This window comes from Daphnia carinata, chromosome 7 (assembly GCF_022539665.2).
Source record: "Daphnia carinata strain CSIRO-1 chromosome 7, CSIRO_AGI_Dcar_HiC_V3, whole genome shotgun sequence".
In the NCBI taxonomy this organism is placed as follows: domain Eukaryota; kingdom Metazoa; phylum Arthropoda; class Branchiopoda; order Diplostraca; family Daphniidae; genus Daphnia; species Daphnia carinata.
Genome location: NC_081337.1, coordinates 10,482,326 through 10,507,769, shown reverse-complemented (window position 1 = coordinate 10,507,769; position 25,444 = coordinate 10,482,326). Strand labels below are relative to the sequence as shown.

Genomic DNA, 25,444 nt, shown 5'->3' with positions numbered 1-25,444 from the left:
AAAGCTGAAATAAGTTGCCAAGAACAAGGATATCCGATAATTCCGGGAACGAAAATAATAAAAGTATTTTTTTTTTGTAAACTTCTCATTTGTGAATACTCGCTAAGCCAATGGCTCTGTCTCAGTTAAGAAACTGCTATAAAGTGACTTGTACTAGACTAGAAAGAATGTCCAATAAAAACAGAGACACAACTTTTGTCGAATCCTTTTATTATTTTCCCCCTCCAGCTTAGTAGTGGTACTCGTGGAAAAGAAAAGAAAAAACCAAAAAAAAACAATGGAACGCGAAGGAGGAAAATGATTATTCTCCATACAGTACACAAAAGAGATTAGATCTACACGGAATCCATAATCATGGACGTTATACAATAAACCAGATAGAGGAGGAGGTTTTCCATTATCTAGAAATTTCACTTTTTTTGTTTTAAATATCTGTTTGCGTGTGGAAAGCAATGGGTAAGACATAAGGCAAATATAAAACAGTACAAAGGTACATTATTTGTTTCACAAAATTCCCGATTTGTCGACCGTAGCATCGATCGGCGGACGCGCAAAGATATGATTCTTAAGGGTGTTTTTGGGGGCTCCATTTTGTAGTAAACGATTCGTGCATCGAGAAAGTATGACAGGGAAACGAGGGGGGGAATACGGGGCGAGGGAGCAGGTCATCCACCACTTAGAACCTTCATTTCCTAGGCAATTGGTTTGCCTTGCTCTGATTCTTCCTTTCCCCACGAAACGAACGAGTTGATGTAAGTCCTACACGTACGGCATTTGAAGATGGGTATTATATAATATATATATATAATATATGTATATATGTATATGGGATGTGTACATGTGTTAAAGAGGGGACACAATTTACTGGTGACAGCAAAAACATTTGCCACATTTCAAATAGCGATGGAGACGTTGCGTGGCGCCACAGTTCAGCCACGCGAAACGGTAACCGCCGTCACGAAACGTCTGCGTGAAAAGCAAGGTAAGGAAATGGACTTTGGAACAACATTCACAAAAATATCAACCAAAAAAAAAAAAAAAAAAAAAAAAAAAAAAAAACGAAAAATTGTATGGCGTGCGAGGAGCACCAACCGACACGACAACAACAGTAACAACAATTCAACAACCATGACGCTCTATTTGATTGCGTGGGAAGGAGACATCTCCCAGTGAACACGGGCAAAGGGGAGACCGAAACCTCCCACGGTACACGTCAGGCGCAGCAAAAGGTGACGCCTTGACGTCGAATTGTAAGGAGACGAGGTGGTCGATATTATGCACAATTGAAGTGTGCGGGGGAGGATAGTGGACTTTATTCTTTCCCTGCGGGGGATGATGAAGACGACGAATCCACTTTCCCTCCACTATCCAACCAAAATTGATGGGAAGTCATCTATCTACAACAAGGAGAGCAAAAAAACAAAAACAAAACGGGAAAAAAAATAAAGAGGGAAACGGGATGGAAATTGGGCCGTACAAGATTTCGTGTGCGTATGTGTGTGTGCCAACGCAAACCACATTCCAATTTCCTTGTGTGGAGACGAGATGTCATTGGCTTCCACATGTGCGAGTTAGACGAGCAACAGCGTTAGTAAAGCATCTTTGATAACGTCGGAAAAAGTTGGGAAACAAAGAGAATGTGAGCAATCCAATTCTGTGCGTGGTTACGTTCGATGGCCTCTTCTACTTTGCTCCTTTCTTTTGCCCACTCCCCCCCCCCCCGCATCCACCCCGACATGAAACATTATTAGAATTATTTTTTATAAATAAGAAAAGACCTCTTAGAGAAAGAGCTCGCGCGAGTTCCCCCATTTCTACGTCAAAAAGGTGAATTAAGAATAATAGTAACAATAACTTCCCTTCTGAAAAACTGCAAAAAAAAAAAATAATAATAATAATAACAAATGGTTGGCATTAAATCGTGAAAGTGAGGGAGGCTTGACGCAGATCGCGTCCAAAGATATGTTTTCCATATTTCTTTTCTTGTCTTTCTGCTGTACAAAAGAACCGTTCCCAAGTGCGTACGTGCTGAGAAATGCGGAAGGAAAAATAAGCTTCCGAGTCTATTCGGCATCGGATCTGTGCGCCTTTTCTCTTGTAGCTCTCAGATATCGAGAAAAAAGAAAAAAAAAAAACGGTGTACGTGATGGCATGACGTCCGGGCGGAGTGCTAGTATACTTGTAAAAGAGGGGGGGGGGGGCGGTATTAGTGAGGACAAATGTCGTGGTAGGGGGTAACACAACGGGACATGACCATCCATTTCTCATGTGTGATGCGCACGAGAAACGGGTCTCTTGAGGAGCAAAACACTCTCGGCCGATATGATGGGCAGAACGTTATTCCGGTGGAAGTTGATCAAATGGCTGACGCTCTCGAAAGTCCTGTCTTTAGTGCGGACCTGAGTGAGAAAAAAAAAAATGTTAATCGATTTAAATGCAATGATTTAACAAAAAATAATAACTTACGACGCCTTCGGGATCAACGAGCAGTAAATGCTTGTGGTGGCCCGATTGCATTCCCGTCAGTACATACTGGCCCTGGGAGCCTTGGGATTCGCGTACCAAGAAATCCCCGTCCTAAAAAAAAGGAAGAAGAGTGAGATATAAATCAAAGTTCAAAAAAAAAAAAAAAATGGCAATATCTTTTGGTGTCATACTTGTTTCAAAAGATCTTCAGCCTCTTTGCGGCTGATGGGTCCGTGAAACCAAATTTCTTGCAGCAACTGAGCCTCGAACGGGCTCACACGGGCTTTGCCTGCTTTGGTAGCTCCTCGCTGCAGGGTGACACCGGGTCGGCCCGTTCCAGTATTAGGCGCAAGCAGGGCCGATGGCAGCGGCGATGGAAGTGTGGCTGAGAATGGATCTATCGTTCGATGTTAGCAACAAGCTTTTAATAATTTGTCAGAGCTCTTTTCCCTTCTGATTTGACCCCAAACAGGGGGCCAGTTGACTTACGCATATCGAACGGATCTTTGTTGACGGGAGTGTTTTTGAAATCGCTGCTCGATCCCATAATCCCATTGACGTACTCGTGATCGGGAAAAGGCGACAGGCTGGCGACATTGCCGCCAACAACTGCGCCGCTCATGTTTCCAACGCCGCTTGATCCAGCCGATCCGGCGAGGCCAGTCTCCGTTCTGCCCATTGACGACACGTCAGCGTTCAGATCGATCAAGTTGTCAGAGAGATCGACAGTGTGGCGCGATCGATCACTACTGGCTTGATGACCCGCTGATGGCTTCTTCAATGTTCCAGCAGCCGTTCCACTGGCTACCGGTCCTCCTCCTAATGGAGCCTGATAATTGGGCAGCGGTGGAACTGGAGGTGGTCCGACATCCGGCGGTACTTTGCCAGGCAAATCATTGTAATACTCGGGATCATCAGGCGACCACGGGGGAGGAGCCGCTCCGGCGCTGTTGTGCCCGCCGGCCGTCCCAACTGCATCGCGTCTGTGTAAAAAAATGAAATTTTAAAAAGAATTTATAAGAATCATCTTTTGCCAAAAATGTGTCCCAAGTCGAAATGAATGCAAAATCAGTACCCGTCGAGGACAGATTCAGTTCCAGCAGGGCGTGGCGTTCGTTTTAAGTATTCCTTGAAACGCAATTCAAATGCTTGGCCAATGGTGGTGATGACGTCCTGCGCCAGCCCACCTCCGCATTCGAGGACGTAGCAAGCCCGACCGTGGATAGTGTCCTTGGCGACGTAGGCGACGAAATCGAGCGTGTCCTTTTATATTAAAAACAAACGAAAAACCAACCACCATATGAAACTGTTAGTTAATGCGGATAAGAAAAAACGGGACTTACGGGATCTCCGCCGGAAGCAAAGGAAATGTTGGGCATGTCATGACAGGCAACGACGGCGCTGCCTTCGAGCGTGCTGATCCTTAAACATCCGCTGCTGATGGTCAATGCCACGTCACTGCCTGCGTGTTCCATGTGAGGGGCGTCGCCCAGGATACGCTGGATCCGCCGGTCGACCTGCAAAACATACACCATCATCGTGAAAAACTCATCTTTCATCGGCCCCGTACCTGCCCCTGTGCTCGTGCCGATCAATAAAAAAACAAAAGACTAATGCTGTTGGACGGGGGTATGCGAATAGCTGGACGAAGAGGAAGAGGAGGAAGAAGAAGAAGAAGAAGAAGAAGAGTGTGTGTGTGTGTGTACAGAGAAGTATATAAAAGATGGAACGAAACGCTGAAAGAACACGATAACAAAAAAAAAAAAGAACGTGGGCGTGAAGATCTACAGCTGCTACCATTCGATTCAATGATGCAAACATCATAGAAGCGGAGAGGGAAAACGAACGAGCCGAGCATGGGATTGGCTGCGTGGGCGGAATGTCCGTTATTCCGCACGAACCACTGTAACGCTTTTGATTGCGCCAATCGTCCCAATTGCGGGCTCACAGACGGACTTGATTTTTCAACTAGTTTTTCTTTTTCTTTTTCTTTTTGTGCCTTATATCTGTTACATGTTTAACATATTTTTTTTAAAGCAATTTAAGATGTGCTCGTGTTTGAAAGCGATGGCTAATAAGGCGACGCGAACGCCAATCAGATCACGACGTGACACAGTCGCAAAAACGACGAGATGAGAGGTCACAGAACTAGGCAGCTGGGGGATGGGAGATGGGAAAGAAAAAATCAATACAATCAATACAAAGAAGCGAGTGCAAAAGGGCCTGAGACTGGCCTGGCCCTCACTAGCCGCGGGGCTCATTCACGTTGGCTCACGCCTTCATTTTAGAAGTTAATTAAAACATTGTAATTTACCTTGCGCTTCTTGTCGACCGTCTTGAGGCCGGCTGTTTCGCAAACAATGTTGATGCATTCTCTGAATTAAAAAAAAAAAATAATAATAAATAAATACAAATTTTAAGAGACATAATAAATATACGCAACAAACACAAACGAAAATGGACCAAAGCTTTTGAGTAAACATACTTGGCAATTTGCGAGCGCGTGTCGAAATCCAGGCTCTTCATGGACGTGTTGACTTCCAGACATCCGATATACTGCAAGTATTTGATTAAAATAAAATAAAAAATGATGGTAAAAGATCAATTGATAATATTACATAGGTATACAAGGAATGCAATTTCATAGTAGCAAATAGTGCAAAGCAAATAAATCTCATTTCACGTGAGTGTGTGTGTGTGTGTCGACATTGCTTACAAGTCAAGACGATCGGTCTCATTTCATTATTGCATCAAAATGTTTGTCAGGCTTCTTTTCTACCAACGACACGCGAGTGGATATACCTTTGCAGAGTTCCCCTCCCCCCATTTATTGATCGATCCCTGGAAATCAACTGGATTTTCGTTGTCATCCGGACGCTATTATTTTCTGCTCTTCTTACCGTTCATCCGATTGCAAGCCTTCTCTTTTACAGATTACTTTTTGGCCATCCCCCCCCCCCCCCGTCGTGCAATATCGACCCACGACAGTTGCAACTACATTTATCAATCTCTGAGGGAACATCGTCTTGCAACAGGGGATGTTATATCAAAAAAAAAAAAAAAAAAAAAAAAAAAAAGGATCAAAAAAACGTTTGCAAAAATTTGGCTCCTCCTACCAAAGTACCTGGACATGATCCGGTGCCAAAGGAAGGGGAAAAAAAAAATGGCGACTGTGATGGTGGATCGATCCTACAGACATTTTTTTTCTTTTTTTTTTTTTTTGGGAGAGTTCGACTTTTTATCGGCAAGACACACACACACACACACATCCCGCACAGATTGCGTGACAATATGCGTGGGTTCCACACCATTCCCGTTCTTTTTCAACACTCCCTTCCGACATTTTTTTTTTTTTTTTTTATTTTATATTCATCTTTGAAGGCTCTTTCTCTTTCCATGACGAGCTCTTTTCTCTTTCCTTCGACAATTCAATTGATCCTACTGGGGAGGGTTATAGTTCCCGACAACCGTTTTTCGTCAGGCCTTCCTTCTCTTCCGTTACTCCACCCATTGCTTCCATCTCCAAAAAAAAAAAAAAAAAATTTTTTTTTTTTTTTTTTTTGGGGGGGGGGAGGAGAGGGGGTGTTACCTCCTCCCCCCACTTTCAGACTGCTCTCTCATCGATTTTCTCAATCTTCAACCCACACACGCACACTGCGAGAGAGGGAAACGTTCGCGCAAAGGCAAAAGCCTCTCACGGCCCGTGTTGTTGACTCCCGCTCTCTCATCGGCATTGGCACACACACACACACACACCCCTCTACTGGATCGATTCCGCCCACGTGCAACACTACTTGCATTAGCGTTTCTCTCCCCCTTCCGATCTTTATTATTATTTTTTGTCCCCCTCCCCCCCCCCCCTAATTATTAGCCAAAACGACCTTCTCTTTTCTGATGATCATCTACAAACAAAATCACGTGTAGATACGGTCCGAGCAAAGAAAAAGAAAAGAAATACAATGAACGAAACGAACGAACGAACGAAGGACAAGTCCTTCATATGCAAAATGGGTTTACCCTGACGAAGTAGGTGATGCCCTCGCGGACAATGACCACATCGGAATGGAGCCATCCGCGGGCCGGTTTGTTGATGAAACTCCGGTTGCTGCTGCTGCCGCTGCCGGCCGCCTGATGGGCGCCCGTCGCGGCCGTGGCCGAATGGCTCGACGACGTGGACGACTGCATGTCGGCTGACGTCAGCGCTACGGTCGGCGGAGAAACAAGGGCGGCCGCACCCACTCGATTGCCGCCCGATGAAGGATTAGCTGGTTGCTGTAATTGGCTGGAACCGTTGGAATGAGAGAGCCAAGCGATGATGAACTCGCCGCCTTCGACGCAGTGGCGTTCCAGGACGGGCGCTTCGCGCGTCCCGTACAACACCGTCTCCGGGAAGGAAGTGGGCGGGACGGGCGAGGATCGCGGCGTCGATTTCGAACTGCAACTGACTCCGGCGCTGCTTTGGCTGTGCCCGCCGCTGCAACTGCTGCAACAACAACAACTGGCCGCTCCGACGCTGTTGCGCTTATTGTTGTTGTTGTTGTTGTTGCTGACGAGCTCAGCGACCGTCGGATTGGCGACGATCGGCGGAGGAAGAGGAGCAGCCGCGAATTTCTGCGGCGGAGGCAAAAACAGCTCCTCGAAGACGGGCGAACCGGGCGAATCCCTCTCGTCGTTGACCGTCAACGGCTCGGCGGGCAGGCGCTGGTGCTGATGCTGATGCTGCTGATGTCTCGGCCGTCCGCCTCCAAAGGCTTCGTTGAACGTGCACCACGTGGCCAACACTTCGGGTGGCACGTTGTTGCGCCGCACGGGCAAGAGCGGAGTGCCGATGCTGTTGGCGGCAGCCGCGCTGGAACCACTTGTCGCGTTGCTGACTGCGCCGGCCGCTAGTCGATTGCAATGGGGCGTGGTCGACGTCGTCGTCGAGACGGTGTAGTTCTTTTCGAGCGACCGCGAACGCACTCGAGACGGAATGGGCGGCGGAGCTTTGGCCTGGCCGCCGGCCGAACCGTAACCGCAACTAGCACCGGCGGTGGCTGTGGCGGTGGCAGCACCTGAACCGCGGACACGCTGTTGCCAGCACCGCTCCAACGATCGGGTCCGCCTCTCGTTACGTCCGAACAATCCGCCGCTGGACGGCAAAACGAGGCCGGATGGCGGTCCGGCCGAAAAACAAGGGGTGAACGCCCGATGGACGAGTTCCGGCGACGGTGCCACCGACGCCGCTTTGCTTTTAGTCGATTTTCCGACAGATGGGGTCGACGTCTGACGTCGTTGATGCGACGACGTCGAATCGCTAAACAAGCCGAACGTCCACGCTGTCGTCCCTTTCGATAGCGAACCTCCTTTATCTGATTTTTTTTTTATAGAATCCAATCAAATGACTTTGGCCATTCCAACATTCTCCCATCCAATCAAAACTCGAAATCTGAATTTAAAAAAAAAATAAAATAAAATAACCTGAAGGTGGGCGAAGAGTAGCGAAGACTGTCCACGTGTTGTCTTCTTTGAGGATGCGGTGCAAACTGTGGTCGCTCCTCGATTTGGCCGTCAAAGGTCCAAACGGTCCGAAATGATCGTGGCCGGCTAAACGGGTCGTGCAGTTGGGCCAGCCGCTCTCTGCCGCCGTTCGCGAGCGCAAGCGATCCGAACAGAGATCCGTCAGAGTGCGATGCTGGTGATTGGATTGCGCTTCGGACGCTTCTCCCGCCCTGGCCGCCCGCCGTTTGCGCAAGCCGCGGACGAAGGCGAACGGATGACTACTAGCGGCGCCGCCCGATTTCGAATTGCCACCGCCACCAGCAGCGGTGGAAGGTGTGGCCGAGGTATGAAAAACGGACGACTTCTTAGTCCTGGCGGGCGAAACGTTGGCCGAGGAGGAGGATGCGGCGCCGGAAGGGAAAGGCGGAAAGACGGTCAGCCGGTGCGGATGCGAAAAGGTCTGACTCTGCGCCGAGAGACGGACGTTTAGCGGATGATCAAAGCTGTCCTCCCGGATGGGCTGATGGCCGCCGCCACCCACCTCCTCCTCCAAACCGGCGTGCGACGATGGAGCTCCCCTTTTTCTCCAACGGCCAAAGGCCGCCTTGATTTGCTGTTGCAGCCCCGTAATGCTGCTGATCTCTAAAGACGTAAGACAATCAAAAACAAACGTTAACACCCTTTCCAAAAAATGCTCCGGCTAGTACTTGTGAATGAGCTCAAAAACACTATTATTATTATTTTTTTTTTTTGGGCCGTTAAAGGTGTGTGTGTGTGTGTGTCTGATTCATTCACATTCCAGAACCGCCAGCTAACCTCATCCCATGACCACTCCCCTCCACCTGAAAAAAACATTCATTCCCGCTTCACATATATACAACCCATTGATCAAGGTAAAAAAAAAAAAAAAAAATGCGTATAGGGCGCGCGAGCGCGTGTGTGTATAGACAAACATGTGGAAAGAGAGAATTTCAACGAGACAAAAAGAGAGACAGATTGTTCGACTAATTACAGACCCGTATAAGGGCCGGCCAAGCCTTTAAAACTCTTTACCTCCCTCCCCCCCCCCCCAAAAAAAAAAGAAAACCTGTTTCTCTTTTTTATTTCTATCTTTCCTGTTCTTGGAACTGAACCAAAGGAAACGAAGGCCAATTCCTTTCGCCAAAATAAAAAAAAAATTCTGCCAAGTTTCGTAAATCGAAAATGAGGAGAAGGTAAAAAAACAAAAACAAAAACAAACGACCCAAGAATTTTCACCTTTGACGGTCGGTGGTGTGTATGACGATGGGTTATTGGCGGGAGACGAAGAGACGCGGACCTTAACGGCTCGGCTGGCCGAAAGGAACGACGGCTCGGAGGCGCTCCGACCTCTCACCGCTAGCGGCTTGTCTTCGGCTCCTTCGCCTCCACCGCCGCCGCCGCCGCCGCCACCACCACCACCGCCGCCGCCGCTGCCACTTTGATTCGCTTGGCAGCCAACGCTTTGGTGAATGTGACTTTTACCGGCGCTTGTTGCTGGATCGCTGTGCCCTCCGCCCCTGTACGTCACGCGCTCCCTCAATGTCCAGTCCGTAGGCAATAACGTACCTTTCTTGATAATCGCTCCGACGTTCGACGCTCTTGATTTGATGTCTGACGGCCCTAAACCTGTTTTTTGTATTTTCCATCAACCCCAATCACCAAACAGACAAAAAAAAACAATACAATAATTAGTTTACGTAGAATTTTGTCTGTTTTTGCGAATCAAAAAAGATTACAACTCGATGTGAAATACGAAACACACACACACACAACAACAAAAAAAGGGACTTAAAAATAAAACCAAGTCAAGGCAACAACATCCTGAGATTTGAACATTTGGATCAGACGGGGCTCACCAAGCGGACAGTGACGCACTACGCCGGATCGAAATTCGATTCCGCTTTTTGTTTCTTATTTAAAAATCTCCTTTGAAAATAAAAAGGAGGATTTTTTTTTTTTTTTCGCTCGAGCCCCTGTGTGCAATAAATGAACTTACGGCAGATGCCGTCGTCAACGTCGTCTTCAACTTCACCGACATCGTCGCACAAGCCTACGGACGACGATCGAGCGTCGTTCAAAGCCGATCCGGCCTTGCGATCTTCAACTGTTGCTAGATTGCGGTAGGTTTTGGTTCGGAAGCTTTTCAGCATTCTAGTCCAATCTTGCGTCGTCATAGTTTTGCGCACAAAATGAAAAAAAAAAAAAACACGGGCACAAATCGGAGATTAAATTTAAAAAAAAAAAAAATTCCGTTTTTGGCAATTCAGCTGGATTGAAAAAGAATTGACGAGTCGGAATCAAATGAGCTACCACCACGGCCGACGAGTAGCAGTAGCTGTCAAAGTATCAAACAGACGTGGCGGTCCTTCATCTGGGGGATCCAACGTAGACGACGTTGTTTACGTTTTCACATCACTTCGAACACTTTGTTTCAATGATATCAATCCAGATTTTCTAATTCATTTGCAATCGACTGATAGATGAGATGGACATTGCCGAGATCGACACGATGGAACTTGAAAATGTATCCCGTTTTGCTTCTTGCGAATCGTTTGAAAAGGATAACATTTCTCTCGACGCTCTTCCATCTGCCAACGCCTTTTTTTATATTCAAATTGAGGACAAAACTGATGGCACTTGCGTGTCAAACGTGAAATTGCGTGCAATCGTCACGTCCCACTCACACGGACAACCACGTGTGTCATTCAGAAAGAACCAGCCGGATGTCATTCAAGTTCCGGTAAATGAATCCGTTCGAAAAAAACCAAATTTGAATGATCCTGATTGATTTAATAATCAAATCCAATCAAAAGAAAATTCCCGATGTGCCGACAATCCCAATCAAGATGAGGGGCCTTGTGTGAGCGCGTACAGCACCCCAACCGGCATTTACTTTGAAACATTTTCTCTTTTCTTCCTTTTAAAAACGGAATCGCCGGAAGCGACAGTGCAACACTATTCGAAATGAAGCTTTAAATAATCCTCTCGCTTTTTTTTTTTAAATCCTGCATTCGGTAGTGAAGATTCACGATGTCTTTGCGTTCAGCACGATCACGTTGAGAACTTTTACACGTTGATTTCTTGGACGTAGAATTAACTTTAAACTTTTTTTTCTTTTTGTTGGCTAAATCACACGGTCAGAATAATAAAAAAAAAGAAACAAAGAAATAAATCAAAAAAAAAAAAAAAAAAAAAAAAAAGGAGAGGTCGAGCCCGTGCGGGAGGGACTCGGCCGCACTGCCACATCTCTCGACTCTTCAACGTTGACTGAGCGTCGCGCCACCGCTGTTCGGCTCCGTGTCTGCAACTTCTCCCGAGTCTCTGTGTCTGCTCCGCCTCCTGGCGTGCGTGAATAACACAAAAAACCTCTCTCTCTGTGTCTGTCTGTCTTTCTACCTTTACCTCTGTCTCTGAAAAAGGCCAACGAATCAAACTCTTTTTTTTTTCCTCTCTCTCAGACAACAACAACAACAACAGCGATGCCAACAACAAAAACCGGGGTGCGGCCTATACCACACACAGTGCCAAATATGTGGTAATAATATAAAAAAAAAAAAAAAAAGACGTAGAGAAAGTTGCTGAAACTGCTCTTTTCTATGGTGAACATTAAAAACGATCATTTTGAAAGGGGTTTGCCAAGGGTCATCGCAAAAAAAAAAAAAAAACATTTTTTAAACAAAAGAAACACGTTGAATATCGTGACTTTTTTCACCTACTAAAACCATTTCAAAAAGAAAAAAAAACACGGGGGGGAGGGAGGAGATCTCGTCTAAAGGTCTAAAAGTAGGTCTTTTGGTAGGGAGGATATTTATAGTGTCGTTCTTTTCTTACGTTTTCGTTCCATTCATTCATTGAGTGATGAAACTCGGTCGAGGAAACGAACCAAAAAAATAAAAAGGAGTAAAATAAAATTATTCGTTACGTACAACATTCTGCACAGAAAAAAAAAAAATAGGTAGGGCCTTGGATAATAAGGAAAGCAAAAAAAAAAAAGAAGCAGCAGCAACAGACATGTTGCATCACCTGGAGCTATGCACGACGACGGCGACGACGAAAGAAACTAGAAAACTGTACGCAAGAGAGGTGTCTGGGGCTTTCTCAGGTGAGTGAGGAGGATATGCCTTAAGGTCACGAAACCTTAAAAAAAAAAAAAAAAAAAAAAATTGTTCGACAACACGCCGAGCACAATGAAGAAGGTGGTGGTTTTTTTTTAACACAAATGTTCATCAAGAGGATCGCGTGATTTGTTTTTTTTTTTTCCTCTTGTTTCGGCACACCTGTCACCAGAAGAAGAAGAAGAAGAAGAAAAAAAGTGTGTAGTCTAATATTCTCCTCCTCCTTCTCTTGTGGCCATGGTTCGATTTCCAGTGAAGAAGGTCAAGAAGGAGAGGAATAGAAGAGGGGAGGGGGGGGGGGGGAAGGCAAGGTGGAAAAAAAAAATGCCTAAGCATTCAAGATGAATCGGGTCCCGCTGATGCGAAACGGAACTGCGCTCAGACGCCGCGGGCCAAAGACAACAACAACCCATCAAATGTCTTGGCACGAGCCGTTCGTGTCACGCCGATCATTCACACACAGAGAAAAACACATTTCGGGCATTTGGCCCCGTGCCCTTCTCAAGGTCCTTTCCCTCATTTACTTATTCCACTGCTACACACACGCGTTCATCATTCCAGACTGATACGAAGGACGGCAACAATCACAACCGCTTCCGGTGTACTTCACCTCAAAATTTTCCCTCGTTTTCTCTCTTTCTTTTACCTTACGAAGAAAAAGGTAAACACAACACCAATCCATTCATTTGTTATGGCGAGGCACGGCGAAGAGCAGGAGGGGAGGAGGTTAGGGCACCAACACACACACACACGTTCAAATGAGTATAAATAACTTCTTTTGGCAGCTGAGCAGTTCAGAGAACGAAGCCTTCCGTTCACGCATTGAGGACATTTTCATTGAGCGAATCTCCTCTCTTCTTTTCTTGAATGAAAACGAAACATAAATCCGTCCAGCAGCAAAGAAAAAAAAAAAAAAAACCCGTCCGCTTTCATTTGTTTTTCGTCCCGGCTATTTCTAGCTGTTTACTTCGCCAATGGTTCACAAAAGAAAAGGCGAAAAAGGTAGAAGAACGACGACGATGTAGAAAGTTTTCATCTTTTTAAAAAATGTGACAATCTCTCGGTCTAAAGCTGCCAAAGCTCATTGAAAAAGAAAAAGCAGCGCGATGGGTGTGTGTGTGTGTGTGTGTGTGGAGGATAGAAAGGCAACTTCCGTTTCGTTCGTCGTTACTCGCGCTTGATTTTTTTTTTTTATACACGTCTTTCTAAAAATAGATCTCGAGGTAGCTAAAAACAGAGAGATCCCCCCCCCTCGAAAATTACATTTTTGAGAACAATCTTCTTTTTATTTTTCTCCGGAAATGATGAACAGTTGTAGTAGTAATAATAGTAGCGTACGCGAAAAAAAAAACTTTGGCTTTTTAATTGAGTCAATTTCGAGCACAAAATGGTAGGGCAGTACACCAATGTGCACTCTCTCGATACGAACTTTCATATATAAACGTCCTTGATTCATGCAACGATAATACAAACACACGATCAAACCCAATGGCCCTGGTCATATAATTTCAACAACAACAACAACAAAAAAAAGAACCTTTCCAAAACGTATCAAACGCCAACTCGGTGCACTCACGAGAAAACGTCGTGACTTGATAAAACGTGATGCTTTTTTGTTCTTCCAATTTCGATACGAGAAATCGCCCCACCCCCTTCTTCCCAAAAGTGACGACAAATCACAATACAAACAAGCTCTTGTTTTCCGATTGTTTTTGCTTTTTTCGTAGAAAACAAAAAAAAAAAAAAAGGAAAAAAAAATTCCTGGAGAAACAGAACGGACGAGGAGGACACTGACACATCGACGCTAGTCACGTCCTCTAACGAAATTCCTTCCCGTTCGAATTTCGTTTTTTTTTTTTCCCATTATTTTTTCAAACGATCCGGGCACTTTTTGCCAATGCACGTACGTCATCGATTTGGTATTTAAGCTCTGCATTCTTTTCCACCGATGACGTCGAATCGAATACGGAAGGACGGGAGAAATGGGTGAATAAATAAAAAGAGGAAAAGAGAAATCGAAGAGGGAATGTATCGTTTAGTTAATAATTAAATAAAACCCTCCAAAAATCTCATTCCACCCACATCTCCGCAGTCCATTACGAAAAAAAAAAAAAAAAAAAAAAAAAAAAAGTATTGGAGAGAGAGATGAGAGACGGAAGTAGGGCGCGGTGGCGTCGTGTCGACAAGCGACGCCACCGGAAGTCGGTCGATAAGTTTGATTTCATTTTCTACTGAACTCGCGCTGAACCCTCTCTCTCGCACTCTGGGTGGGTGGGTGCATGCAGTCAACATAGACGAGGTAAACAGTTACGAAACACACACACACACATAGGGGAACAGAGAAAGAAACGTTCTAATTCAGGAACACGAGATTGAGGTACACACGCACTCAAAAAAAAAAAAAAAAAAAAAAAGAGTTGGACCGAATTTGTTTTCCATACTGCCCCTGTTGTGTGTGCACGGCACAGGTTGTCGTAACGGACGAATCGATCCACGTTGGGCGTCCGGCCAACTAAGCATCTGGTCCGAGACCCCAGTCAGCACAAAAACAACTGGCAATAACAAAAACAACATGTGGCCTGCCCTGGCGGTCCATTAAGCGCCATTCATTAAAAGGAGAGCAAAGGTGTGTCAGCGTGTGTGTGTGTGTGTGTACATGAATGGGAGTGACTACCGCGCCCTTCCTACATACGACACGTCGTTGCAGTTATCGAATAATGATCGTAACCCTTCGCTATTGATGTTATGTTTCGTCTTTCAAGCGTTTAAAAAAAAATGAAATAAAATACTTGTCGAAACAATTAAGAAGAAAGAAACAAATGTCAAAAAAAAGGGGGGGGGGGACTCGTTATTTTTCAAGATGAGTTGTTACGCGGGAATATTGGAAGCAACCTGGCTTCAAAGGGTATTCCGCACCGATGGACACGTACACATCCATGGGCACACAACGGATAAAACGGATCTCATTAGTGGTGCACAGATACACACACAAGCGCATAAATATACACATATATCTTTGTATGCGAAGAAAGCCGACGTAATTGAAGGGGGGGAGAAGCACGAAGATTTCTACGAAGACGTCGAAGCCACTAAGAAAAAAAGAAAGAGGGGGGGGACGCCATCATTTTTTTTTTGTTCCAGTAGTTCCGTCGTCGTAGTAGATCAATAGATTTTAATTTCTAGTTTCCTCTCTCCTTGATTTTTCCTTCCTCTTTTTTTCTTTCTTTTTTAAGGAAGTTGTTTGTTTAGAAGATTCAAGACCAGAATCCCCTCTCTTCCGGCCATCCATCCATATCCATCCACTACTCCTTCCTCTCTTTCTTTCTTTTTTCTTTTTTACTGGAAGATTTTCATTATTTTTACTTCGTGTGTGTTTTTATTGATCATTTTGTCAGACAGCTTCCGGGCAGAGTTTACACATTGGAGCGTTGACTCGGCGCCGGGAAGACACTACCCCCCCCCCCCCCGCCTTTCTCCCTTCAATGGGACGGAGGTTTCTGTTTACAACACCCATCCAGCCAAACACAGACGCTCCGTTTTCCGTTCCGGAGCCGGGAGGATGACAGCGAGAAACCCGACCAGGGTTCGTCCTGGCGTGCAGCGCGTGTCGGACCCGATTTCCGCGTGAAGTGTCGGATGTTCCAAACGAGAAACAAAAAAAAAAAAAAAAAAAGGAAAGGGCCAAACACAGGACAAAACAGGGGAGGAATGAAGAAAAAAAAAAGATGAAACAACGCACTCGAGAAGTCATTCATTCATTCATTGAACCCAAGTATTTTAGACTGCATCTAACCCTCAACAGAGTCGAAAGCTGGGCTCCAGAAACACTCACGAAAAACGCATGGGACGTGATGTTTGTTTTGAACTTCGGGCAGCACTGCACACAAAAAGGACGGACACAGTTACGCATTTAATAGAGTCCCCCCCCCCTCCCAAACATCTCCGGATATTTAGAGCAATAAACAACAAAAAACTGTTGACTGATGTTAGGATGTTGTAGATTTTTACGAGACCTTGTAAAACTTGTATGACAAACCAATGTCTTTAACCTATTTGTGAAAGAGGGAAACAAAAAGAAAACTCCCACAGCTTCCCCCACAGCGATACGAAAAGGAAATCAATTAAGAAGAAGTCGAGACCTCCATCAGCCGGATGCCATAGATCGAGGGAAAAGAAAATGATAAAATAAAAAGAGAAAGAAACAAGCTCGTAGAGGACTATACGGGAAGTCGGTTTCCAGTTCATGACACAGATAATTTCGTCATAGAAAAAAAAAAGAAAAACGACCGACAGGACCGGCCCAGTAAAGACGCCCATTTTCTTGTTTCTTTTTTGTGTGTGTGTGTGTGTTTAAACTTAGATAAAATGAAAAACAAAAAGAAAACAACTTCGTGTTGCTGAACGAAACGATTGTGTTTGATGTCGTTTTCCTCTCATGACATGTACGAACGTGAAAGGCTCTTCCTAAAGGCGAAGGGAACGTATTATGGAAACACAGCAACAAACGCAGATGGAAACCCCTGACAACCAACAAAAATGTATCCTAGCTGCCATTTTCTTAACATTGTCCTTCCTACTGAGCCGAAGACAAACTTTTGATTTGATGTGAAACAAAAAATTGTGAGTAGAAATGGAAAGAGCAAGGCTTAGCAACAAGCTGTTTCGTCTCTTTTTTTGTACTCGTCCATCGTCAATTTTTGCTTAGACACCAAGAAATACGACGCAACCGGAGCGACTCGGAAGAGGTCGAGCACTAGGCAATGTGACGGAGCTGCCATAGCAGCAACAGGCGGGCCTTTACGCCCACAAGGGAGTCAAAGGGGGATTTTCGATCCTTGCAAATACACAACAAAGAAGGAGCTAACAACAACGAGGAACTGTCACCACTGGCAACGAAACCATCCGCTATATCTTTTCTCGGAAGCGAGCGAAAAAACATCAATATAATCGATTTTTTCTTACCTGATTTGTTGACCAGCAGCCGAAATCTACGTCGCGTCGAAAACGTCTTGAGACTCTTGACGTCTAAGCTCCCTTACGCTCTTCTGCCATTAGACTGTGGTTGCCGGTGACATCTAGCGAATCCAACATGCATTGAAATCAATGATCGATTGATAAAATACAACAAAAATTACATTTTACCATTAAACATGAAGCATACAATAAATCATAATAATGGATAAACGAAAAGAAGTTTTTTTTTACACGTTCCTTTTTGCGATCAATTTATTTGGTTTCGTTGTTTCATTAAATTGTGCTACACTGTGCTTTCAAGGCTTGGGACTTGTATCATATTGTTTCTTCGGACAACACATTACTGCCATCTAGTAGTGAATTACCAAACGGGTGCTAAATGCCAATTTTAACTAGCTGTCAATGTAGCAAATCGCTTTTTCTTTAGCCGTGTAAATAAAAATTTGTGATGGTAAACATCACGTGGGTCAAGATAACAGACAATCCTTGTTATGTTCTGTCCACAACCATCTGTGAGGAATTTAGAGCGGTCTCAACCCGCGGGCTAACCATAAAATGACCTTCAGAATGGGGCAAGGTCCCAAATCCGAGTTTGTTTAGCATGTAGCAACTATGGTCATCCTGTCAGATAGGAAAGTGCCGAGTAAGCAACAGGTGCGTATTTACGATTATAAAGAAAATATGACATTATACTTCCATTCCTTATATTGAAGGCATATTTATAAAAGCATTACTTTATTTCCACGTTTTGCAGAACACTGCCAGCAATATCTTTGAGGATGTCACTGTATACATCTGAAAATCCTGTGTTTGCCACATTCAGCTTCTATGCTGCATTGTTGGGAGCAAAGACCCTGTTCATGGCTTTCCTAACTGCCCGCCAAAGATATCGTAAGATGGTAAGCAATCATTCAGCTTGTACAGGTGATTGGACTCAACTAACTGTTCACAATATGTTCAAAGGCATTTGCCAACCCGGAAGATGCAAAATTAAACAAGGGTAAAACAAAAACTGATGACGATGTAGAACGAGTTCGTCGGTAAAGTAAACTTTATCCTGATTTCAATAACAATACTAATATTTTTCATTTGATATTGTTTTTTCCTACATTTTATAGAGCCCACCTCAATGATTTGGAGAATATTCTACCTTTCCTTAGCCTTGCATTTGTCTATGTTGGCACAGGACCGACTTTGGGTTGTGCCAAATTTTTATTTCGCACATTCGCTGCTGCTAGATTCCTCCATACGTTTGTCTACGCGGTAGTCGTCATCCCACAGCCTGCTAGAGCTTTGGCGTTCTTTGCAGGCATGGTTGTAAACCTTTACATGGCTTATGCTATTTTGACGAATTACGCATCTGCCTTCTAAAATTGCTTTGCTTAACTATATGGGTTGGTGCTCAGGAATTGTACCTCAATATAAACGAGATTATTTCCGAATTCCATAGTGTTTTATACGATTCCCCAATTTCACTTTGCCGTTCGTCAATCTTCACTTTAAAGGGTATTACTTTTGGTGTGTCTTTAATTACAAACAAAGAATCTGTACCGAAGGGTAGATCTAGTAGAAAGGTGGAAAACGCATTTGGTTTCGAGTGGGATCGCTGACGTCCGCAGAGAATTATTTTTAAAAACTGCTAACGCTGCTATACTTTCAAACAAGGATGGCCATGAGGGTATTTCAGTGGTGGCTCCGAGTTTTATAGCTTTTCGTGAACAGGCCCAGCCTCTTTTAGTAATACCTGGTACATGGTAGTGATCAAGCATGAGCAAGAGACATAATCGCAGTTTTTTTTTTCCCTTTTTAATAATAAATTCCGGGAACCGATTAATTTTCGCATTTTTCCTTGATCTGTGAGACTGTAACGTAGGCAGATTTCCAAGTTCCCAGGCGGGATAAAAAAAAAATGTTCATAGTAAGAAGAACAAAAAAATCAACAGACAGTAATATCTGCTTGACTGAGCGTATCCTTTAGCTTGCCACTGGCGCATGCAGGCTCATGCTCTGTAGTCACGTTGTGCCCCACAGTTTTTTTGGCATTGCGTAACCTCATTCGATTGCCTTTCGTCAGAGTCGCCTTCGTGTAGTTGAGAAAAGTAAATAGGATTGAGACGCCGCAAAATTTGTGCTCATCATACGGCGTCGAAAAAACCCTTGGGTTTTCGTAAGTCGATCAGGCTACTTTTCGTTTCTGTGACTACAGAGATATCGACCGGTGAGAACCTTTCGTTTGTCTTCTTACACTTTGGATTTTAGACTAATTTAAAACTGTATTCGAGAGACTTTGTTTACCTTTACGCCCGACGTTCTTCTTTTGTCATTTGTCCAACTGTTTTGTGTATCGGATGACTTGTGATTGCCATATTTCGTCTGTGCTTCTGGGTTGCTATCTGATTCAACGTGGTCTCGTAAGCAAGCATAAGCCAGGATTCAGCAGCTGTAAACCTTGTTTACCAAATCTGATTGTTTGAATTATTGAAGACGTAACTTCAATTCGAAAACAAATCTAGTTGTTGTCGTCTGCTGTGATGCATATCTAATGATCTTTACCTATTTTTCAAAGGAAGTCGGCGCAGTGTAGACGTGTTTTGTTTTTTAGCTATCTTCAGGACGAGATTAGAAACGTTTATGAGCGTCGAACTTAATCAAATCATCTGACTTCAGTTTATTTTTAACCGTGTTCCTAGGCTTACATTATATTTTAGACTCCTATTATTAAATGTAGACTTACAAAGTTTCGAAATTGAACAAGTGCCAGTCACTTATTTAATAAAAGAGGAAATTCTTTCGGTGAATTGTTCTAGCACGTGCTTAGGGCGTATCACTCCAACGACCAATCACGACTATGCAGGCATTCTGGCTTCGCCATCATAGGGGCGTGGTCGAATCCACCTTCCGCAAGTGGAGACTCCAGCATCGACCACCGTCTTCTGCCGTTCCTGCCGCCGTAGTCGCCTCGCGCAGTATCGTAACGCCACCTCAATGCCTGGAGTCAGAAACGTCATCATCTCTCCCCTCTTGGCAGCGTTCCATTTCGTCTCCTTTCGACCACCAGCCAACAACCGCTCCAACCACACTGTTGTTTTCCCCCGCTGCGAAGAAACAACATTCAGTCAGTCAGTTCCACACACACTGCTGTCAGCTAGCTCGATCGCGTAAAGGTATGGGCATTTTTTTGGCACTGTGTTTGGCAGAAAGCGAATGAGCCTAATTCGCATGGCCGAGAGCCTCCGATATTATTTTCAGCTACGTTCTGGTTGGCACAGGTGATTTAATTGGACGTGAAAAAGTCAACATTCATCGAGCCATGGCTACCCTTGCAGCTCAAAGTCACGTCGATCTCGTTCTGAGTGTTGATAACATTAATCCTAATGTCAAGGCTATGGAATATGCTGTCAGAGGGTAGGACATATTTTGATGTGAAGTTTTTTTTCGTATTATATCTAACTTTTTTTTTTCACTCTAGACCTCTCGTGATTCGGGCCGGAGAAATTGAAAAGGAGCTGGCTATGGTACTTTTCTTATTTTTTTTTTTTATTCTTATCTGTGTTGACTCTTTATTGACTGATAGGAAATATTGACCTATAGATAGATAAGACAAGGTTCATTATTTTTCAAACTATTGCACTTACACTTTAGTTCGATGGCCTTACCAACAGCAACGGTGACTAATTTTAAAATGAAACTTCCAGGGCGTCAAGAAACCGTTCACTGAGGTTATCAAGGCCAACATTGGTGACGCTCAAGCCATGGGCCAAAAGCCAATCACCTTCATTCGCCAAGTACTTTCGCTGGTTGCCTATCCCGATCTGCTGAACAGCAAAGAATTTCCAGAAGATGCCAAGTCGCGAGCTCGAGCCATTCTCGAATCCAGCAGGGGAAGTGCGGGTATGTCACTTGATTGATACCACAGACAGTTGGCTTAGTTTAATTAAAAAACTTCCCCGCTCGCATTTGAGCTTTTTGGGCCAGCTCCTGGTTTGGCAATTTGCTTCTACTGTTCGTGCTCAATAAATACGGCCTTGCCCTCCATGCGCGCAACGCATAAAGAAAGTTGATTATGGTGATTTAACGAAATTTTACCCCAGTTTCGCATTCTATTCAAGGCTGCTACAGCGACTCGGCCGGATTGGAACTTGTTCGGAATCACGTGGCCCAGTACATCGAGCGCCGCGATGGATTTCCTGCTGATCCAAACAATATCGTCCTATGCGCCGGAGCTTCGGAAGGCATCCGAGTATGTGTTCTTTTATGTCACTACGCAGTATTTGTCTCTTAATAAATAATCTTGTCCTTTGCTTGTTAGTCTACGTTGAAGATGTTGTCCACAGTAAGCGGCCCACGCACCGGAATCATGATTCCGATCCCACAGTATCCTTTGTATTCGGCTTCGATCGTCGAATACAACATGGAACAAGCTGGTTACTATTTAGATGAAGATAACGACTGGGGCTTAGATGTGGCGGAACTTGAGCGAGCAATAAAAGAAGCACGCAAGCGCTGTAACGTACGTGGTATCGTTGTGATCAACCCAGGAAACCCGACCGGTACTACTAAATTTATTAGCAGAACGCCCATTTCCTCAGAGACAGGTCTACTGTCGTTGTTCACATTTCTAGGTCAAGTACTTACCCGTGATAACATTGTTGAAGTCATCAAGTTTGCCCATAGGGAAAAACTTTTTATCTTTGCTGATGAGGTCAGTTATTCCAATTGCAAAGTACAAAGGAAACCTTCGAAATTTTGTCGTTTCTTCTAACTAGGTGTATCAAGACAACGTTTATGCAGACAACAGAAAATTCCATTCCTTCAAAAAAGTGACGAAAGAATTGGGTGATCCGTACGACAAGCTAGAATTGGCCTCTTTCCTATCATGTTCCAAAGGTAAAGAATTTAATTCGACATTTCAGTTGGTGAGTGTTTCTTTTGGAATTCTTTATTAGGCTATATGGGCGAATGTGGATTGCGCGGCGGATACGCGGAAATTGTCAATATGGATCCGGCAGTTAAAGCGCTTTACTTAAAAAGTATCTCTGCAAAACTTTGCCCTACTGGTAAAAATATACCTGTTATATTTTGAATTCCACAAGATTAATAATTTAATCATTTTAAAAATTTCATTTGTTTTGAAAACTATCATGTGATATCCTTGGATGTACAGTTCTCGGCCAGGTACTGTTTTATTCTTATATGGTTTTGAAAATGTAAATTAGAAATTTTAACATTTTTTTTTCTTTCTTTATTTGCGTCAGGCCGTTATGGACTGTGTGGTTAATCCGCCTCAACCTGGCGAGCCGTCGTATGAACTCTTCAGCAAAGAAAAAGCAACCGTCCTTCAATCTTTATCTGAGCGTGCAAGCATGATCGCCAAGTCGTTCAATTCGATTCCTGGCATAAAGTGTAATACTGTTCAGGGAGCAATGTATGCTTTTCCAGAGGTAAACTGCTCATGTCAGTATGTACTTTAATTCATGCTCAACTAAATTTTTATGTTTTGCGCATCAGGTCAAGATTCCCGAGAAAGCAATTGCCAAGGCAAAGTCGCTGGGCCAAGCACCGGACGTTTTCTATGCTTTCCAACTTCTCGAGCAAACAGGAATGTGTTGCGTGCCTGGATCAGGGTTCGGGCAGAGACCCGGGACTTACCACTTCAGGTAAACTAAAATTCATTTCACCCCGGACAGTTTACCTGATGATTGTATTAATAAAACTTAATTGGCAGAACAACCATCCTCCCTCAACCAGAGAAACTACAAATCATGTTGGACAAATTCCGTTCCTTCCAAGAGAGTTTTATGAAAGAATACCAATAGTAAGTAGCACATTTCCTTTTCAATCACTTCAGTAGTTGTGCTTTATTTGGGATCACAACAACATACATAGGGACTCAACACTTTTATGCAACACGTTATGCTTCTTGATGTTCTGTTTTTTGCCTCCATTCAAAGCAAACCTGGCAACAATCAGTCCAAACACCACCAGTGCCTTTTGCAAATTTATGGTTTCTCGTATGTTTGGCCGTTAAATGTATTTGTTTCCTTTCATTAACCGGCGCATTTTGGAGACGAATATAAAAATTATTAAAATGTATGAAATAAATCTGAATCCCAAAATGCTCGTGCACGATGGTAATTCATTTAGTTCTATAGCAATGCGATCGTTAAAAGTAATATAATTGTTTTATTCGTGAACTATAATAGACGCGTTTTGTGTGTAAAGGGAGACTCGAATTCGCAAGACACGACTAGCCTACACGACTACAAACGTATGGTCTTGATAACCAGAAGCCGAGACATGTGAAACAAATAATACCAATCTTAGACGGAGGAAAAGAAATCTAAGATGTGAACTCAAGAGCAAGAAAAACTTTGAGCATTTGCGAATCAAATTGTACGAGTTTGTTTGAAAATGATTGGCATGCCAGCTACACCACTAATACAATGGGGAGCTGTAACGATCTAGCGAGTTTTGGGTGTACGGGAAGCAGTGGGATTTACCGACCGTTGGTAAGATGTACCAACTGAGTTGCTATTAAGTTGACTCGTATTTGATCGAGAGGAGCTTGCATTAGTTGTCCGCGCAGAGTTAGATCGTGAGGTTTCTGGCATTCCTCGATTGGATGACTGAACATTGGATATCCCTGAAGAACGAGGAGTTCCTGTTATTCTAGCGGCAGCTGTTGGGTGAATTGGGTTTCTTCCTCCATGTATAGTAGCCCGTAAAGTGGTACGCTGTAAGGCTCCAGTGGTCAGACCAGAATTGGGAGTACGGCTTTTGGACATGTCACCACTTGCAGTGGCAGCGTTCAAAGAATGATTTCTCCTTAAACTATTCTTTGGATTAGGCCTGTCCGAAGAATTCTTTGGATGACTATCAAGGGGATCAAAGAAGCCCATTTGCATTATGCTGATCTGTTTAGCTTTTGGTATGGCATCCCACGCAGAGCATTTCGTTGCCATGCCTACTCGTTGAATGAGACGATTTTCTACTGTTTTAAAAAGTCTCTTGATGAAGTCAAGGTAAACAGGATCCAGAGGTTGCTGATCTTCGCCAAGCTTGGAAAGTTCATCAGTAATTTTTTCGAGAGCTAGATAAGACAAGCAAGCTTGTTCAACAGGTAAATTACAGGCAGCTTGAAAGAGGATAGCTTCCACGCTACTCAGACTCCAGGTATCGATTTGGCACAAGGATTTAAATCTGCAACAAAACAAAATATACTGGATGCCCACATCAAAAGTAATCCCATTTAAATACTTGGCTGAATGAAGAGCACCATGAAAATGTTGCTGCATGAATGTCATGCAAGATGCTGAGAGAGTTTTTACCAGCATGTTAACTGGCTCTGCCCACTTTACTGAAGGGAGCATTTGCTGAAGTTGTTGAGTTTTTAGAGTTAAATCAATAATGTTTTCAACATTCTAACAACACAAACAATACCATTAGTTACTTGCTGTATGAAAATGTTATCTGATCATCACCATTGAATTTTCAAGGGATTTAAGACAATTTTGCTGAAGTGGTTCTGGAAGACAAGAAAAAGGTCTTGTATTCCAAGCTTTAACAAAATGCTTTGTTATCCAATTCACACATTTGGTTTTCACTTCTGCTAAATGGTAAGTACTGGCAAGCTGCAGTGTGCTCATCACACCTTCAATACAATCCTTACAGGGCTATATGCTCAAAGTTAACATTATCAGATTTCTGGTAGAGTGGGACATGAACAAAACTCCTACCTTGTGAAAATTGTGACAGGCTGTAACAACCATGGTAGAACTGATCAATTCTTGAAGAGACTGAATACCAAGCATATCTACCAATGTGATAAGTTCCCCTATGTCATGATTGGTTTCAATTGACTGTTTGGGCTTGTACATGTGTTCAACAACAAATTTGACAGATTTGAATGAGAATCTGAATAAACAAGAAAACCCATTGAGTATTAATTAAAATGCTATGTAAACTTTATGTCTATACATGTCCAAAGTAATGATTGCAGATTGACTTTCAATCCAACTGCCATCTATAATTGCTGCAAAGTAGGGACAACTCCTAACAACCGATTTGTGTGCTTTAAATAGGCCATCACTGGTTTTCAAAACTATATCGGCTTCGTCGTCATCTATTTCAAAGGTTTTTTTTTGAACTATTTCACTAATTGCAAGGTTGCAGGCCGAGTTAGTTAGACAGTCCATGGTTGCAGTAAATATATTTCCTTAAATTCTTTACTGGTGTCGAGTTAAATCTCGTGTGGAAACTTATGTAGCATATTGACAACTTGCAAAAGTAAATTACTGAAAAATTAAAAATTTAACATTACAAGAGTGACACCAAAATACCAGCAGACGACATAACGCATGAGAGACATCTAGTGAAATGCCGAATAA

At 43.7% G+C, this 25,444-nt stretch overlaps 4 protein-coding genes across 6 annotated transcripts; 2 read left to right on the top strand and 2 right to left on the bottom strand.

The window, feature by feature from the left end:
- Positions 1 to 193: 193 nt before the first annotated feature.
- On the bottom strand, positions 194 to 10,157 carry LOC130686265 (uncharacterized). 2 transcript variants are annotated; one of them, XM_057509493.1, is made up of 12 exons: positions 9,965 to 10,157; positions 9,205 to 9,594; positions 7,927 to 8,589; positions 6,484 to 7,817; positions 4,952 to 5,022; positions 4,781 to 4,841; positions 3,810 to 3,983; positions 3,542 to 3,729; positions 2,956 to 3,449; positions 2,658 to 2,863; positions 2,467 to 2,577; positions 194 to 2,399 (listed from the first exon to the last, which is right to left on the bottom strand). In XM_057509493.1, the coding sequence occupies exons 1-12, from the start codon at positions 10,140 to 10,142 to the stop codon at positions 2,265 to 2,267; spliced, it is 4,005 nt and encodes a 1,334-aa protein (XP_057365476.1). In that variant the 5' UTR covers positions 10,143 to 10,157; the 3' UTR covers positions 194 to 2,264. The 2 variants fall into 2 exon arrangements, with proteins under 2 accessions (XP_057365476.1, XP_057365477.1); XM_057509494.1 differs by having other exon boundaries at positions 9,535 to 9,594.
- Positions 10,158 to 17,552: 7,395 nt separating this feature from the next.
- Positions 17,553 to 18,499, top strand: LOC130686460 (microsomal glutathione S-transferase 1-like). The gene is made up of 4 exons (XM_057509601.1): positions 17,553 to 17,711; positions 17,812 to 17,956; positions 18,021 to 18,097; positions 18,176 to 18,499. The coding sequence occupies exons 2-4, from the start codon at positions 17,837 to 17,839 to the stop codon at positions 18,426 to 18,428; spliced, it is 450 nt and encodes a 149-aa protein (XP_057365584.1). The 5' UTR covers positions 17,553 to 17,711; positions 17,812 to 17,836; the 3' UTR covers positions 18,429 to 18,499.
- A 545-nt stretch (positions 18,500 to 19,044) lies between these two features.
- Positions 19,045 to 23,173, top strand: LOC130686339 (alanine aminotransferase 2-like). Of its 2 annotated transcripts, XM_057509500.2 has the most exons (14): positions 19,045 to 19,275; positions 19,865 to 20,221; positions 20,327 to 20,462; positions 20,527 to 20,572; positions 20,753 to 20,948; positions 21,167 to 21,297; positions 21,367 to 21,607; positions 21,680 to 21,759; positions 21,824 to 21,944; positions 22,004 to 22,114; positions 22,222 to 22,232; positions 22,313 to 22,498; positions 22,566 to 22,714; positions 22,783 to 23,173. In XM_057509500.2, the coding sequence occupies exons 2-14, from the start codon at positions 19,906 to 19,908 to the stop codon at positions 22,871 to 22,873; spliced, it is 1,815 nt and encodes a 604-aa protein (XP_057365483.1). In that variant the 5' UTR covers positions 19,045 to 19,275; positions 19,865 to 19,905; the 3' UTR covers positions 22,874 to 23,173. The 2 variants fall into 2 exon arrangements, with proteins under 2 accessions (XP_057365483.1, XP_057365486.1); XM_057509503.2 differs by lacking the exon at positions 19,045 to 19,275 and having other exon boundaries at positions 20,082 to 20,221; positions 20,307 to 20,462.
- LOC130686368 (BTB/POZ domain-containing protein 8-like) lies at positions 22,543 to 25,336 on the bottom strand. The gene is made up of 5 exons (XM_057509509.2): positions 25,035 to 25,336; positions 24,794 to 24,971; positions 24,539 to 24,730; positions 24,315 to 24,478; positions 22,543 to 24,257 (listed from the first exon to the last, which is right to left on the bottom strand). The coding sequence occupies exons 1-5, from the start codon at positions 25,250 to 25,252 to the stop codon at positions 23,519 to 23,521; spliced, it is 1,491 nt and encodes a 496-aa protein (XP_057365492.1). The 5' UTR covers positions 25,253 to 25,336; the 3' UTR covers positions 22,543 to 23,518.
- Positions 25,337 to 25,444: the final 108 nt, after the last annotated feature.